The following is an 18,422-nucleotide window of genomic DNA, read 5'->3' on the forward strand; positions in this document are numbered from 1 at the left end:
ATGTGGTCTCCGCACTCGACAGCTCTACCGCCTCTCGGATCGTCAGCCTCCTCGAAAACCCCCCAACGGAGCGCAAGTATGAAACCTCAAAGCGCGGTTACTGCAGGTTTTCGGGCTCACAAAATCGGAGCGCGCCTGTCGATTACTCGCTATGCCCGGGCTCGGGGACTCCAAGCCTTCAGAGTTGATGAACCAAATGCTCACACTCCTGGGCTCAAAACGGGAATGTTTCCTATTCCGCGAGATTTTCCTCAGCCAGCTGCCTGAACAGGTACAAGCTGCCCTGGCCAGATCTGAAACCGAAGACTGCGCAACACTCGCTGCGGAGGCTGACAAAATTTTCGCTGTAACTCGGCAGTACTGGGCCGCCACGAGACACCCATCCTCCGCAGACACCGCCCCAGCTCGTCTGCCTGCTGGGCTGTGTTTCTACCACGCGCAGTTCAGCGCGAAAGCGAAGCGTTGCCGCCCTCCCTGCAGTTTTCCCCCCAAAAAACGACTGACACTGCGACCACCGAGGAACGGGTCTAACGGGCACCCCGCGGCCGCGATCGGCAACACGGGAAAATTGCTCATCACTGATACTCTCTCCGGTCGTCGTTTTCTGTGCGACACTGGAGCGTAGTGCACCATTTTACCCGCGTCCGCCCTCGATGTGCAGACGGGGAATCACGGCCCCGTCCTTGAAGCGGCCAATGGCGGAACAATTCGGACCTTCGACAGACGGCGAGTGGAGTTGTGCCTCGGGGGGCAACGTTTTCATTGGGAGTTTGTTACGGCCAAAGTTTCCCAGCCCCTCCTTGGCGCGGATTTCCTGTGCGCCAACAGCCTCCTGGTCGACGTTCGGAACCGGCGGCTGATCAACGCAGCAACTTTTAATTCTCTTCCGTGTTACCGCAGTAACACTACGTCACGCACCGTCTCCTGTGCGTTCCCAACTCCTGATGAGTTCGCTCGCCTGCTCAGTGAATTCCCCGACCTGACAAGACCCACGTTCTCCTCCACAGCCACGAAACATGGTGTGGAACACCACATCACCACCAACGGCCCCCCGGTCTATGCGCGGGCCCAGCGCCTAGAACCTGGCAAGCTGGCGGTCGCAAAGGCGGAGTTCGCAATCATGGAACGGTTAGGGATTATTCGCCGGTCGAATAGTCCCTGGTCTTCACCCCTCCATATCGTCCTGAAGCTTGGCGGCGGATGGCGGCCATGCGGCGACTATACGATTCCACTACTCCTGATCAGTACCCGATCCCTCATATCCAGGATTTCTCTGCCCATTTGGCAGGGAACACCGTGTTCTCAAAAGTCGACCTCGTCCGGGGCTACCACCAGGTCCCAATTCATCCACAAGACGTCCAGAAGACCGCAGTCATCACCCCATTCAGCCTCTTCGAGTTTTAACGGATGCCGTTTGGGTTAAAGAACGCCGCCCAGGCTTTCCAACGTCTGATGGACTCCGTGCTGCGGGACCTCAAGTTCCTCTTCGTCTACCTGGACGATATTCTAATTGCCAGTCCTACTAAGGAAGAACATACCTGTCACCTACGCACCCTTTTTCGACGCCTCAGCCAACACGGCCTGATTATCAACCCGGCCAAGTGTCAGTTTGGCCTGCACCAAATTGACTTCCTGGGGCATCGCATCACCTCAGAGGGAGCGGTTCCTTTACCTTCGAAGGTAGAGGCGGTGACATCCTTTCCACGCCCGCAGAACATAAAGGCCCTGCAGGAATTCCTAGGCATGGTAAACTTTTACCACCGTTTCGTGCCTAAGGCGGCACTACTCATGCAGCCCCTGTACGAGGCCCTCAAGGGCAAGACTGGCAAGAACCCGGTAGACTGGACGGATGACATGGCCTGAGCGTTCGCCGACACCAAAAGCGCCGTAGCCAACGCGACTATGCTGGCGCACCCACTGCCAGGAGCCACCATCGCCCTCACCACCGACGCGTCGGACTACGCAGTCGGTGCCGTGCAACAGCAGTGGGTGAACGGGACGTGGCAGCCGTCGGCATTCTTCAGCCATCAACTACGGCAGAACGAGAGAGCATACAGCACATTCAACCGGGAGTTGCTCGCCCTTCTTCTGGCCATCCACCATTTTCGGTTCCTTCTGGAAGGGCGTCCTTTCACCGCTTTTGTGGACCATAAGCCGCTGACCTTTGCAATGTCCAAGACCGCCGAACCGTGGTCAGCCCGACAGCAGCTTCAACTGACCTACATATCCGAATTCACCACGGATATACGGCACGTGGCCGGTAAGGACAACCTGGTGGGAGACTGCCTCTCCCGCGCAATCGTCAATACGGTTCATTTGGGCATCGACTATGCCCTCATGGCAGCGGACCAAGCCTCAGACCCGGAAGTCCAAGCTTACCGAACGGCCATCACTGGCCTCCAGTTGGCCAACGTCAAGTTCCATTCGGCAGGTACCACGCTTTTGTGCGACGTCTCCGTACAGGATCCTCGCCCTGTCGTGCCGGTCGTCTGGCGCCGCAAAGTGTTCGACGCCATACATGGGTTGTCACACCCTGGAATGAAGGCCTCTCAGAAACTGATGTCAGCAAAATTTGTATGGCATGGCATGCATAAAGATGTCCGCGACTGGGCCAACACCTACGTGGTCTGCCAAAAGGCCAAGGTACAGCGCCACATCAAAGCTCTGTTGGCCGCCTTCACAGTTCCGGAGCAAAGTTTTGACCACGTCAACGTGGACCTGGTAGGACCACTCCCACCCTCCCATGGTTTTTCACACATCCTGACCATGGTTGACCGCACCACCAGATGCGGTCCCCCTGTCATCCACTACTTCAGCAGACGTGGCCAGGGCATTCATTTCCTCCTGGATCGCCCATTTCGGAGTACCCTCCGGTATTTCGTCAGACAGGGGACCGCAGTTTTCCTCCGAACTCTGGAATGCAGTGGCCCAAGGACTCGGTGTCAAATTACACCGCACCACAGCCTACCACCCACAGGCGAATGGCCTCTGCGAACGCTTCCACCGGTCAATGAAGGCCGCCCTGAGAGCCAGCCTCCAGGACGCTGGATGGGCAGACAAGCTACCGTGGGTCCTGTTGGGCCTTCGCACGGTCCCCAAAGAAGACCTTCACTCGTCATCAGCGGAGCTTGTGTATGGTCAGCCTCTGCGGGTCCCAGGGGACTTCCTACCAACATCGACGGAGCAATGGTCCGCGTCTGCCCAGCTTGCTAGTCACCAAGAGGCGGCCAGATGTTTCGCACCGGTGCCCACTTCGCACCACGGGCCGCAGAGGTCACACGTTCCCACGGAGCTTCACAAGGCTGAATACGTTTTTATTCGCCATGACGCACATAGGGATCCGCTCAAGGCTCCATATACCGGTCCCTTCTGCGTGTTGGAAGCAGGGGACAAAACCTTCACGGTAGATGTTGGTGGTAAACCGGACCACATTTCGGTCGACCGCTTAAAGCCAGCACATTTGGACCTCGACCGCCCCGTCAAGACAGCACAACCGCCGAGATGGGGTCGGCCACCTGTCGTCGTTACGGCAGACCAAGTGCGCCCGCCTGCCAACCACCCAGCAGCCTCCACCTCGAGTGTACAGGAGTCGTTCTGACAGACTTGTCAGACCCCCTCACCGTTTGACTTTGTCCCTTAAAGCGAATTCTGGGGGGGGGGGGGGGGGGCGCATGTGGCAGAACCACTGAATGACTCTGGCTAACTGTATATAATTCTCTTTGACGATGTTCCAACACCAGCCTAAACCTGTACCATTGTGTTAGGCATTACTGTGTTTTGTATATAGAGTTTGCATGTACGGGGCGTGGCCCCTTTAAGAGCGCGGGAAAATGCGGGCAAACGCGATGACGTCACGTCACAAACCACGGGACTGCCCAGGCAGTCCTCGTGGCATCTCCTTTGAGTAAGGACCGGTTTGATTGTTCTCTTGTGTCAATCTCTGTTATTCGTAGGAATTCGTTAATTCCTACACCATCTTAATTATCATCAGTGCCTCACATATCAAATCCCTAGTCTCCCTATAAGATAAATATATTTATTCATGGGAGTTTAGATCAAAAAAATTATAGGAGCCCTTCATGGAGGCTGTAAACTGCGTGAAATGTTATATAAACTAGGCATTCTTCGACTAATTTTGGTCAAGTAAATAAGATCTTATTTTTGGCTAGAGGCTGCAGATATTTGGTCTCAAATTCACTGCTAGGTTACATTGCATGCATCTGAACTGGCATCTGCCAAGGGTGTTTTGTTTTCATCAGCATTTCATGTATTGTGAATTGGAGATGATACATCAGCTGTTTCCATGTTTGATCTGACTAAAACAAGTAAAACCATGGCAAAAGATTCAGCCTGCCAGTTTGCAAAAACATCTTATGCAGAATTACTCATTAATCATTTGAAGCTTTTGCATACAACAATAGAATTGCCTCTTCAATCTGTATTTTATGGGGAATCTGGGATGGTTAGTCTGAAAGTACAAAATGGCTACCACATGACCACTAAATACACGATATTTCACTGTCAAATATGCTATATTTTAATGATACACGGCCTATATAGAATCAAAAGAATTTTACAGCACAGAAGGACATTCGCCCATTGCACGTGTGGTGGCTCTCTGAAACAGCTATCCACTTGATCTGTTTTCCCTGCCCCTTTAAATTTTTATTTTTCAAATATTTATCCACTTTGCTTTAAAAACTATTATGAACTCTGCTTCCATCACTGTTCCTGGTAGGCTTTGTTCCAACAACCCACTGCGCAGCAAAATATTCTCTGAACTTCTCCCTTTGCCCTTTTGGTGTTTAACTTAAACTTATGCTCTTCAGTTGCTGATTCACCTACCAGTGGAAATAGATTTTCCTCTATTTACCTCATCAATACTCTACATGATTTTAAACAACTCTTATCAGACCTCCACTTAACCTTCTTTATTCTAATTAAAAAAGCCCAGGTTCTCCAGACTCTCTTCACAATTGAAAGCTCTAATCCCTGGTACCACCTAAGTGAATCTCTTCTGCACCCTCTACATGGTCTTGACATCCTTCCTAAAGTAAGGCATTCAAAACTGGACACAATTTGAACTGTGGCCTTATATGCTATGAAGTTAGCATTATCTCTGCTTTTATACTCTATCCCTTTATTTGTAAAACCTTGAATCCCCTATGCTAGTTTAAAAAACACACTTATCAACATGTTCTCCCACTTTAAAGATTTGTTTATTTGAACCCCAAAGTCTCTAGGCACCTCTGCTCCTTTAAGTGTCTGTCTTCTCCTTATTCTTCCGCCCAAAATGCATCACCTCAAATTTCATCTGACACCAACCTGCCCAAACTAACTTGTCCCTGTCCTCCTGAAGCTGCTTATAGCCCTCTTCACAGTGAAATAATTCTCACTATTTCTGCGCCACCTGCCCGATATACCCAAGCTCAGATGGTGGCCTAGAAATCTGAATGTGCTCGGAATTGGACATGCGGGGGATGGGTCGCGTACTGCATGCACTCGTGCTGTATGATGATTTAATCTCACAGGCGTGCAGCCAGCACTATTCACACGACTCATTAGCTGCACGCCTGTAGGGGGAAAGGATATCGGGTGCCTGTAGTGGGAGAGGATATCGGGTGCCTGGAAGCGGGGAGAGGATATCAGGTGCCTGTAGGGGGAGAAGCTATCGGGTGCCTGTAGGGGGTTGGGGGGGGGGGGGGGGAGAGGAAAGAGGATATCGGGTGCCTGTAAGGGGGAGAGGCTATCAGGTGCCTGTAAGGGGGAGAGACTATCGGGTGCCTGTAGAGAGGGGGGGGGGGGGAGAAAGAGGATATCGGGTGCCTGTAAGGGGGAGAGGCTATCGGGTGCCTGTAAGGGGAGAGGATATCGGTGCCTGTAGGGGGTTGGGGGGGGGGGGGAAGAGGAAAGAGGATATCGGGTGCCTGTAAGGGGGAGAGGCTATCAGGTGCCTGTAAGGGGGAGAGACTATCGGGTGCCTGTAGAGAGGGGGGGGGGGGGAGAAAGAGGATATCGGGTGCCTGTAAGGGGGAGAGGCTATCGGGTGCCTGTAAGGGGAGAGGATATCGGGTGCCAATAAGGGGAGAGGATATCGGGTGCCAATAAGGGGAGAGGCTATGATTGCCTGTAGTGGGAGAGGCTATCGGGTGCCTGTAGGGGGAGAGGATATCGGGTGCCTGTAAGGGGGAGAGGATATCAGGTGCCTGTGACACCACTTAAAGGCAGCCAGCACCTCTTAAAGGGGAGGTGCAATCTGGCTGCAGATACCAGGAAAACACTTTTTCCAATCAGTGAATGGCTGAAGCATGCGTTGAGAGAGCTCCAAGGGTCTTGGTTGCCACCTTTAGAAGCCCTTGTGCAAGCAGTATTCAAGAAGAGGGACGTCCTCTTCTCCTCCAGCCATCAACTAGGCTGGCAATGCAAAGAGGTGAGAGTGCGAATTACAGGAGCCAACACCCCTGCATTGCCGCAAAACGTTCAATGACCTCACGAGAGTTGTTAATGTAAGAATACTGCTCTCTTAGTCTCTGCTCACGCCTGCACCATTTACAGCCTCACTAAATCACAACACTCAAGACTCTCCTCTCCCGCTTCCCTTCACACGCCTACAATCACTGCACCACACTTCCTTCTCCTCATACTCACACTCACCACTATTACAACCCTCACTTACCCACACCTCATATCTTACACACTATCAGCTATTCCACCAGGAGGAGTCCACCTGCACACCCTCTCCCCACTCAAAGAAAGCGTGCTGTCCATCATGGGCTGGGGCAGAGTCGAGGCCGCGGCGACTGGCAATGCTGGAGGAGATGTCGCGCAGGCTACCAAAGGCGGCTCATGGGCATCTACTGGGAAATGTCAGGTGTACTGGGCAGCCTGCCAGAGAGCTTGTACAGGACATTGTGGAGCGTAGAGGAGTCCAGCCCCAAGTTGTCGCAAGGCTACGCGCAAGTGTATGGAGACCATTCTGGCCAACACGGACTGAGTGGTCAGATCCATCAGCTCGACAGTAGCTCCCACCATGCTGGAGCCTCTGTTGACAGTTTCCACGGCAGCACAGGCTGTTGCCATGGAAGCTCAGATGGCTACGAGGGCAGCTCATCTTGCTGCCAGGGAAGCTTAGACAACTGACATCTGGGGGCCAAGGTCAACAGGGACCTCCAAAGCGTCACAGGAGTCCTGCACTCAGTACCCTCCTCCACCCTCTCGTGGCAACTGTTCTGGTGGTTCCTCGTTTCTCCCCTCGTCCTCCTGCCCCAAATGCAGTCCTACGAAACCATCCATGACTGCAGCTGAACTATGTGAGGCAGCCAACAAATGTGCAACAGCAGCAGAATCTGGCTCGGAGTAGACAAAGTAAGCTTGTAGGAATGATAAAACACACCAAAAAACCAGAAATTAGCCAGCCGTCTGAAATGAGAAACCAGCAACTAACCGGCAAGTACTGCAAGATCCCATTAAATATCACTAGTGGAGGGCCTCCCTGCCGGTTAGCATCACATCTTGCTGTGCGAGTTCAGCACATGGTGAGTGAAGCGTTAGGGCATTCGAATACTGAACCCTGGTCCAGCAAGAAGTACGCAGCCCTAATGTGAATAAGTTATTCTGGCCTTTAAACAATCCCAACGTGCACTCTTGCTGCCAGTATGGCAGACTGCACACTTCCATCTGGAATGTGTACCCGCTTCCTGCCCGCAATATTGGGCCCTTAGTAGGCTGGTTAGCGCCAGAAAATTTGTGGCTGCGTGGTCGAATTTCTAGGCTTATTTATCTGTATTTGAGAAAAGGTACCAGCACTGACCCCTAGGGGGCACCACTGTTCGTGTCCCTCCACTGCAAAAAAAAAATCCTTCAACCACTACTTTCTATTTTATGTTCTTCAAAGAACTTCTTATGCAAGCTATCACACTATGATTAATACGGTGTGCCTTCATTTTGGAAATTACAACAGCATCAGTATACATGTATTAGATATTTCCTGTTCATCAGAATTTTCTATTTAGATTTTACCTGTTTACAAGACTAAAAACAAGCAAATACAAAGTATAGAAACATACATTCCCACAATTATCATTTTAAACTGAAAGTCTGCATTTCAACCCACGTGCAAGTTATTTTAGTGTTTCTACAAGAATAAAACACAGCTTTTCTGACTGGTTGATAGGGATAATCATCAACCTCAATCAGACTGAGTAGAGGCCAGAACTAAAGGCCGTCAGAACCAATGAATAAGATGCTACTTTTTTCCAATGCTGGTCAGGTACAAACCCAAGACAGAAAAGTTTTAAGATGAGCTGATGGTTTCCAAGCATCACAAAGGAAAGCTACTGAAATACATCTTTTAAAAACAGTTTTGTTTGGGACATGACTGGATGCAGTGACTTTTTTGAGGCAAGAAGAATGAGTAAACGGGCTTTGTCGCTGATTGGCGCTGTGTTGGATGAGTAGACAGGGATTGCAGCTGATTGGTGCCACATTAAAAATGAAAATCATTTTAAGTAATTGAATCAGTATACCCTCAATTCAGGAAATTCCCGGCTTGCCTCTGCACTGCCATAGGGTCTGAGACAGGGTCTGTTCCAATACTGAGCCAAATTTGTCTTGTGATCACTTTACATTGGGATTATTGTTGGTGCAGGTTGTAAAAGATTTCCATTCGCAAACTGATGTATAGTATCTGGGGTTAAATTCCCAACAGAAGGAACGGAAGCCAGCCAGAAGACAGGAGTTTTGCATCTATCGTTGGTATTAATCAGAAACTATTGATTTCTGGCCAATGTGGAAATTGTTAATATTGTATGGGAGGACGCTGATGCTAGTAAGAATGAAAGTGAGGAAGAGGCCCAAGCAAGTAGATGGAGATAAAGGAACCAGCCCCCACTACATCCATGAAGTCCAATTATATATGATTGATAAGGAAGTGACCTGACAACTAAGGCAGAAGTTCCGCTGCAACTTTTCCCTACCCTACACGGAGAGGAAAATCTTTGACAAATGTGCAGTTGGCAGGAAGCAAACCACAACTCCAGAGTATTTCATAAAATGGCTGAACTTCACATTGCACAGCTTGTATAGTTTTGAAGTTTGGATTAGAGTCATTTCTGTTTGTTGTTGCAATGTTTTAAAGTATTCCTACAGTGTTTAGCGTAACATTTCTTTGAAACTCTAATAAACCCTGCTTTAGTCATACCGTCGGCTAACTCAAATATTGTTTCACACATGAAGCGGTCTATGAAATAAAATATGAGCAGACGATATTTAGATTATCAGATTATATATGCGACATGCCCTATTTATCCACTCAAGTTACAGAATGTTGCAGAGCAGCACAAGACATTTGGCCCATCTCATCCGTTCTCATGTTTTTCTCCACGAGCTAACCTGATCTAATTCCACTCTCCTGCTTATTCCCCATTCCCTACAATATTTCTCTTTTTCAAACAAGTATTTAATTCCCCTTTAAAAAGATTTATTATGGACTCATTTCGTTGTACTGCACTTGTGCACTAACAATGACAATAAAAGTTGATTTGATTTGATTTTGATTTCTTTCAATGATGGTTTGTGGCAAAAGAATTCAACATTCTCGTCCTCCTCCGGGTAAAGACAGATTTTATAACCTCTCCTTTAATTCTTGTTGGGATCATAAATTTGTGCCCCCACATTACTGTCTCGCCAACTAGTGGAAATAATCTATTGTTATTAACCTCATCAGAACCCTATGCAATCTTTAAGACCTCTATTAGGTTGCCCCTTAATCTAGCACTGGTGAAAAAGGTGGTTTAAAATAATTATCAAAGCAAAGCAGAGGAATTCTGGACAACTGGTGATTTTATAGATATATTTATCTGGATGAATGGCTGGCACCTGCCCTGATGTTGACCCTATCTCCCCACAAACACAGGTACACTTCAAGTGCAGTAATAAAAGCTGCAGGATCAGTGAAAACAATTAAGCTTACCCAAGGTTCTTGACATAACAGGTAATGCAGAACTAAGGACCAATATCGAGACACAAATTCCAATAATCTGTTGGAGGGGGAAAAAAACTTCCTGTTAAAACAAACTCATACTAAGTTTCTAACATGTAAACCAAGACGAATATAACATTACGATAATAAAAGTAACTTTACTGTGAACAATTTTCAAAGAATCAGGCACTCCATTTAAAAAGAGAGGTTTACACATCTTATTTGATTGAAGATTTTACTGACTTATATTTTGGTTGCATTTGGTACAACATGCCCTCCATTTTGGGGAGGTGTGTTGTAATTTGAGTATCATCCATAGGAAGATACAGTCAAATACAGCAAAACTGCTACATTTGACACAGTCTGGACACTGGTTTGTGAAATTAAGCCAAGCTGTGGATGGTCAACAGCACAGTTGCCATCCACTTCCTCAGGAAAAAAAAAATCAAAAAAGCAATCTCGGCAACAGGTAATTGATCTCTTCCAAAAATTATATAGGATTAAGGAGCACTTGTTAAAAAGAATTCCTATTTAGAGATTTAGTTTGCTATAAGCAGTTGCTTGAAGTTTCCCATCAGGCAAAATATAATTTTAGTCTGCATTCACATCTTAGTGGGGTACAATGGTTATCGTTACACATAAGGAGTATTGTGGGTTTCTTTTTAAACTCTTTTCAATCTGCTTAAATAACAGAAAAAGGATTCTAGCAATGTTGCCACAAAACTCTAGTTTATATATGCAAATCAGAGATGGCACCATCTGTCTCTGAGTATTTTTGAAGTTTTAGATCTTCAATCTTAGTGGTGTGCTTTGAAGAACAAGTTTCTGTAGACACTCTAAATAAAACGAATTCTACGGCTTACATGCTAGCATTAGAGGTACAATTAGTTCAATTAAAGTTACTCATTAGCAGATGTTTCCTTTGAAGAAAAGTCCTTTCACTGGATTTCTATAGCTAGTTAACAAGCCTTTCCATTCCAAGCTATTTACAAGTGAATGGACACCATCCAAACCAAACAGAGTACATCCTTTTTCTTCACTACCTAGTTTTATGAAAATCTTCCAGTTTGTGTTTACGCAGCACGCAAACAAATATTGATCATTGCAAATGAGCCATTAAAGGCAATTACTGAAGAGAAACTGCCAGCTGTCTGGTTACAAGAGGGGCCACATATACATCATCACCTCTGCCCACCGTACCTTTGTCATGGTTGTGTCGTCTTTCGTGGGAGTGAGGGCTGCAAAGAACCGGAGGCTATAGAAGCCGACGACAGAGGACACCATCAGATAGCTGTGAGAATTAAGGAGAAGAACTTCTGCAGGGTGAGGAATGCAAGGGTTTCATTCATATCCTTAGCCATCTCCTTCACTTCCTTAGAGTTGGATACAACAAAGAATTTCTCTCAAGTGTCTCCGTAGTAACATGGTCCAAGCCATCACCACTGTTTTTCTAGGTCTAACTCTTTCAGTAAAATACCACTGTCCCAGAAAACCGCTTATAATACTTGTTAACAGACATGACTGGGAAAAAAAAGGATACAAAATCAGGATGATTTCAATCGCTGCACCAACAAACCCAAATGCGGACAGAGAGACTTTACCGAGGCCTAGTTCCTGAAAGGGGAAAAAAAAAGCGTAAAGTTTCTCTCCCATGAAATAAATCTAAAGGCCCAAGCACTGCACTTTAATCTCACACCTATGAGTATGTACATTAAAACATGGTTGCTTTCAATCTTGAAATTTACAGACCAAAAATATCTGACATTCATAAACAACGATAATAACATTGTGGCAGAATGCTAGGATTTTATGAATCAAAAAATAGAAAATATTGACAATGCAAAAACCAGGTACACCAGAATCTACAAAGAAACAAAAAGGTTTTTTTTATTTTGTATGTAGCCTGTTCATCTGGTCCAAAAGTTAAACTACTGTTTCTCTTTACAGATGCTGTCAGACTTGCTGTGTATTTCCAGCAGTTTTTGTTTCTTTTATATCAGATTTACAGAACTTAACATTTTTCAATTTTTTTTTAATCTCTACAGCTTGGGCTTTATATATAAAGTATATGCTTCATTTTACATGAATTAATTTTATGTTAATGAGGCAATAGACCGAGGGCCCATCTGCCTTTTGAAGTGGCTGTTAAAGATCCCATGGTAGTATTTGAAAAGGAGCATGGAATTTTCCTTTTGTTGGCAAACATTCCTGCTTCAAAAAGCGTAACTGATTATTCTCATTATTGAATGTGGGACATTGCTGGCACATTATAGCTGCTGCATTTGCCTATATAGCAGTCACTGCATATTACAATAAATTACAAAAACACCTCGAGAGATATAAGGCACTATATAAATGCAAATCAATCTTTTTTTAAAATTTTTTTATAAAGTGTTTTAAAACAAAATTCCCATCTCTGCTTCTGCAAGTACTCAAAAGTATTGAGCATCTGAAGAAAATCAATTGCTTATTCATTTACAGATCAATATCTTACAAATTTGTGAATTCAAAACCTTTTTAAAAAAAAATTCAGTCCTTAAGAAATACAAACGTTTTAGAAATGCTATATTAGAAAAAATTTTAGAGCTCTGTATCATGAAAAGAGATGCTGTTATGAATGACCATGACCAAAAATAGATTATGCCTTGTTTAGTTCATGAATATTTGACATTGCAGTGCATGTTTTTACTGTACAAGGGATACAGGCAGAAAACCCATTGTCAATTGAGAAACTGTCTGGGTTCAGTCATAACAAGGTAATGCAGCTGTAAGGGGATACAGGTAGACTATCCTTTATCCAAACTTCCGAAAACCGAAAACCTCTAAAAACCGAAAGTTTTTTCGTTCAGCGTAAGTCGTGCGCACGACATGACCAGAGTGGCGCACGACTTACGCTGAGCAGGGCAGAGGGTCACAGAGTTCCCTCCTGGGTAGGAGATTGCAGGCCGAGCCAGGCAGTGTGGAGGTGGTGCCGTGAGAGTGAACCCAACAATACAGCAGCCCGTCCGATATGCTTTTCTCCCCCACCCCCCCCACCCCAACCCGAACCGTCTGATATTCTTTTCTTCCCCCCCCCCCCCCCCCCCCGACCCGTCTGATATTCTTTTCTCCCCGACCCGAACCGCGGCCCGTCCGATATTCTTTTCTCCCCCGACCCGTCCGATATTCTTTTCTCCCCCCCCGACCTAAACCGTGGCCCGTCCGATATTCTTTTCTCTCCCCCCCCCCCCCCCCACCCCCCCACCGACCCGATTTGTGGGCCAGCTTAGTAGGAGTCAGCCGATATCCGGCTTTCCAGAGAAGCAGGAAGGGGAATGAGACACGGAACAGTCGCAAGAGGTAGCCTGAACTTTTAAAATTTATATTAAATACAAATTTTCCAGTCTTATAATAATACCTTCTGAAATCCGAAAAATTCCGAAAACCGAAACTCAGCTGGTCCCAAGGCTTTCGGATAAGGGATAGTGTACCTGTACAAGCAAAATACTGTAGTGTAGTGGTTATGCTACTGGACTAATAATCCTGAGAACGCAAATTCAAATCCCACCATTGGAGTTTGAGAATTTGCATTCAGTTTAAAGAAATTTAGAAATTAAATAAAAGCTGGTACCAGTAAAAGTGGCCATGAAGCTGTCAGATTGTTGTATAAACCCAACTGGTTCACTAATGTCCTTTAGGGAAGGAAACCTGCTGTCGTTACCTAGTTTGGCCTATATGTGACTCCAGTACTCCAACTGATTCTTCATTGTCCTCTGAAGTGGCCTAGCAAGCCACTCAGTTGTATCGAACTACTATGAAGAATAACAAGAATAGGATCGGATGGACACTAGCGGTTCAAGATGGCTCACCACCATCTTTTCAAGGGCAATTAGGGATGGGCAATAAATACCGGCTTTGCCAGTGCCACCCACGTCCCAAGAATGAATTTTAAAATATATTCCAAATAACATTTAAACGCTTGTAAGGGAAGAATAAAGATCAAACAGTGGAATGCACAACCTCAAAAATGAGTAACTTTAACTGTGGTAACTTTACAATAGCTGTATTCAAAAGATGGACCCCATAGAAATGCACAAATTAAACAAATGCCAACCAAAAAAAAAATCATTGTTTGCCTGTTTAAGATCAAAAGGTACATCTTAGACAGATAGGCCGGGATCTTACCTTTCGGGGCGCGTTGGAGGCGGGACAGCTGCCTGCCAGGTTCTAGTCCCGCCCTCAGCGACGTCCGACGCACAGACGCTATTTTGCGTCAATTGGCCTCGTTAAGCCTGCCCTGCGGGCTTGCCGGCCGATTAAGATAAAGCCAGTGTCAGATGACGTCAGTTGATGACGCGTCATCTGCCGGTTTTCTTAAAGGGGCCACCACCATTCCTTTTTGACATGATTTTTTCAGTGTTTGACAGCATTGAGGTGCTGCAAACACTGACGATCACTGTAAAAAGGTGAGCCCTTACACCCAGGCTCTCTAGTGACTCTCTCCTTAGGCTAAAACAGATGGCAGCTGCAGGTGAGGTTACAGAAGCAATCTGTCACAGAGGTTTTCCCAATGAGGTGGGACTACACAAACACTTCAAAGTTTGTCACCTACAGAAAATTCTAAACACATTAAAAATGACTTTCCCAACATTTTCTTACCTCTACAACTCACCAGTGTCCCATTGGAACCTTCACACCACTTCTGCAGCTGTCATCTATACACAAACATTACAGTAGACCCACAGCATGCCACACTTACCCTGACAGGGTTTCCCGACATCGGGAAGCCCACAGTAGAAGTCTCAAAATTGGGAAAAGCCTCTTAACTATCTGTTAACAAACAGTTGTGGCTATAATCCTCTTCCCACCGCTAGGAGTCGGGTTCCTGCGCAAATCGGGGACCCGACTCCCGGGAAGATTGATTGGAGGCGGGTTGAGGATCCGCTGCCAATCTTTGATTTTGCCAGCAGTCCCGCCTCCAAACCCGACCCAAGCGCCGGCAAAAATCGCCCCCAAAATGTTCACAGATTATCTCAATAATTAACTGCAATAAAATTGTTGCAGGTCACAATGCTATGATTATTTACATACTACAGGAAATTCCTCAGAGCGTAAACAGGATCTTCAGCAGCTCCAAGGAAATTCCTGGCCATAAATTCAAATGAGAAATCTGGGAACTTCCACTTAGTCCACGTTTGAATATCCTGCTGAAACATTAAAAAATGCCCATTTTGCCAAGTTAATGAAGGGTTACCACACCCGGCACAGGTCACCACCTTCAAGACAGGAAAGAAGAAATTAGGGAAAAGGGGTAATTCTACACAAAACTAGGTCACCCAGTTTTAAATGCAGTTACAATTCCCAGCAACTTAATTGGGGAAGGAACCTAGTAGCTAATGAAAGGAAATCACATGGCTGTTTAAAATCTAATGGATAACAAAGTTATTAATGTGACAAGTTAGTGTTCACAGCATCATAAGACAACCGACAATGGATTTTCTTTTTTCCGAGGGGGAAGAAAGCGGAGATTAAAAGGCATTTTGTTGTACATAAGAGCAAGGAGTCAGTCAATAGGTGAAAATATTTACTGGTAACCTACCATCAACAATCTGGTTATTTACTAATTCAGACACAAAAAAGGTATTTACACTGTACGTGACCTAGTACACTTCAGAACAGCAAATTCAATGCACTTCATGCTGCAACAAACACCAAAGAAGCTGCTTTGATGCTTGTGCACGACTGTGCGAAAGTTCATTATCATGAAACATTTAGCGTTCAATACAATCCATATTTTATCAGCTGCATTTTTGTATTTCTTCGATTCCTTTCATGTTTCTTGTGTGCTTCACACTTCAGTACTAAAAACAGATGAAGTGTTAATCTAGCTTTTTGAAACCATACACTATTTTGTGTTGGAAAAAAGTACAAATAGAAATTAAGATCACAGCACTGTTCGCTTAAAGCAAATTCAAAAGTTGAGTCCCTTTCTGTTGATCAACTTTTCCAAACTTTCACAAAGATAAGAAAATTGATAGTTTTTAAAGCATTCATTAAACAAGGGAGAGAAAAAAAACAGGTACTGTGATATCTTCAAACACTTCCAAATTCCCCAACAAAAAAATTAGGCGCCTGATAAAAAGGCAACACCTGCTTTCTTTGTAACATTACAGTAATATTCTTCAACTTCATTAACACTCAATCTTTGAACTTGTTAAAATGTTTGAATGTGAAAAAGATTAATCTTTTCATAATCCAAACGAATGTAAACATTATAGAACAATGGTACCAGAATGTGAATGATATAGGTTTCAAAGATATCACCATTAAGAGAAAAGTTCTAAGGCAAATAATCATCTGAAACTGATGAGACTAGCCTTGTAGCCCACTCCCTGATTTTTTTTTTTTTTTTTTTTTTTTTTTAAATTCGTTCATGGGATGTGAACTTCGCTGGCAAGGCCAGCATTTATTGCCCATTCAAAATTCCCCTCGAGAAGGTGGTGGTGAGTCGCTTTCTTAAACCGCTGCGGTCCGTGCAGTGAAGGGACTCCCACAGTGCTGTTAGGTAGGGAGTTCCAGGATTTTGACCCAACAACAATGAAGGAACAGCGATATATTTCCAAGTCAGGATGGTGTGTGACTTGGAGGTGGTGGTGTTCCCATGTGCTTTCTGCCCTTGTCCTTCTAGGTGGTAGAGGTCGCGGGTTTGGGAGGTGCTGGAGAGTTGCTGCAGTGAATCTTGTAGATGGTGCACATTGCAGCCACGGTGCGCTGGTGGTGGAGGGCGTGCCAATCAAGTGGGCTGCTTTGCCCTGGATGCTGTTGGAGCTGCACTCATCCAGGCAAGTGGAGAAGTATTCCATCACACTCCTGACTTGTGTCTTGTAGGTGGTGGAAAGGCTTTGAAAGTCGGGAGGTGAGTCACTTGCTGCAGAATGCCCAGCCTCTGACCTGCTCTTGTAGCCACAGCATTTATGTGGCTGGTCCAGTTAAGTTTCTGGTCAATGGTGACCCCCCCAGGATGTTGAAGGTGGGGTATTCGGCAATGGTAATGCCGCTGAATGTCATGGGGAGGTGGTTAGACACTCTCTTGTTGAAGATGATCATTGCCTGGCACTTGTGTGGCACGAATGTTATTTGCCACTTATCAGCCCAAGCCTGAACGTTGCCCAGGTTTTGCTGCATGCGGGCATGGACTGCTTCACTATCTGAGGAGTTGTGAGTGGCACTGAACACTCTGCAATCATCAGCAAACATCCCTACTTCTGACCTATGATGGAGGGAAGGTCATTGATGAAACAGCTGAAGATGGTTCGGCCTAGGATACTGCCCTGAGGAACTCCTGCAGCGATGTCCTGGGGCTGAGATGATTGGCTTCAAACAACTACAACCACCTTCCTTTGTGCTAGGTATGACTCCAGCCAGGAGAGTTTCCCCCCCCCCCCACCCCCCGATTCCCATTGACTTCAATTTTACTAGGGCGCCTTGATTACACGCGATTAAATGGTGCCTTGATGTCAAGGGCAGTCACTCTCACCTCACCTATGGAATTCAGCTTCTTAGTCCATGTTTGGACCAAGGCTGTAATAAGGTCCGGAGCCTAGTGGTCCTGGCAGAACCCAAACTGAGCATTGGTGAGCAGTTTATTGGGGAGTAAGTGCTGCTTGATAGCACTGTCGATGACACCTTCCATCACTTTGCTGATGATTGAGAGTAGACCGATGGGGTGATAATTGGCCAGATTGGATTTGTCCTGCTTTTTGTAGACAGGACATACCTGGACAGTTTTCCACTTTGTTGGGTAGATGCCAGTGTTGTAGCTGTACTGAAACAGCTTGGCTAGAGGCATGGCTAGCTCTGGAGCACAAGTCTTCAGCATGACAGCCAGGATGTCGTTGGGATCCATAGCCTTTGCTGTAACCAGTGCACTCAGCCATTTCTTGATACAGGAAACTTTTTTTTAATCCGGCACGGACGGGACCGACGTGGTGCCGGTTCATCAAAAATTCCGGATAACTGAAAGCTATAGTAAAAGATACGGAGCCGAGAGCTCCGTATAAAGCAACAAACCCTGAACAGCATCAGAACAATGGCCACAAGTTGCAAGCATCTCTGTAGCTTAGCAACAGCTGCAGCCACACCCTTGCACAGCAACAAATGGAGGAAGGCAAGTAATAAAAGTTACCTGAACCTACTCCTGAATTTTGCCGGTTAACCGAGATTTCCGGTTATTTAGGTGCCGGTAAATCGAAAGTTTCCTGGATCATGTGGGGTGAATCTAATTGGCTCAAGACTGACTTCTGTGATGGTGGGGACCTCAGGAGGAGGTCGAACTGGATCATCCACTCAGCACTTTTGGCTGAAGATGGTTGCAAGCACTTCAGCCTTGTCTTTTGCACGGACATGCTGGGCTCCGCCATCATTGAAGATGGGGATGTTCATGGAGCTTTCCCCTCCCGTTAGT

At 46.1% G+C, this 18,422-nt stretch overlaps 1 protein-coding gene across 4 annotated transcripts in view; it reads right to left on the reverse strand.

Moving 5' to 3' along the window:
* lmbr1 (limb development membrane protein 1) overlaps positions 1 to 18,422 on the reverse strand; it is a 261,948-nt gene that overhangs the window by 86,259 nt on the left and 157,267 nt on the right. For all 4 annotated transcript variants that reach the window (XM_085987540.1, XM_085987538.1, XM_085987539.1 and 1 more), the window contains 3 exons: positions 11,520 to 11,593; positions 11,180 to 11,270; positions 9,971 to 10,037 (listed from right to left, as the gene is read on the reverse strand). In XM_085987540.1, coding sequence (XP_085843666.1) covers positions 9,971 to 10,037; positions 11,180 to 11,270; positions 11,520 to 11,593 — 232 coding nt within the window. The remainder of the gene's footprint in view (positions 1 to 9,970; positions 10,038 to 11,179; positions 11,271 to 11,519; positions 11,594 to 18,422) is intronic.

Source organism: Somniosus microcephalus, chromosome 5 (genome assembly GCF_052327205.1).
Source record: "Somniosus microcephalus isolate GS21.2 chromosome 5, FLI_Smic_1.0, whole genome shotgun sequence".
NCBI classification, from domain to species: Eukaryota; Metazoa; Chordata; class Chondrichthyes; order Squaliformes; family Somniosidae; genus Somniosus; species Somniosus microcephalus.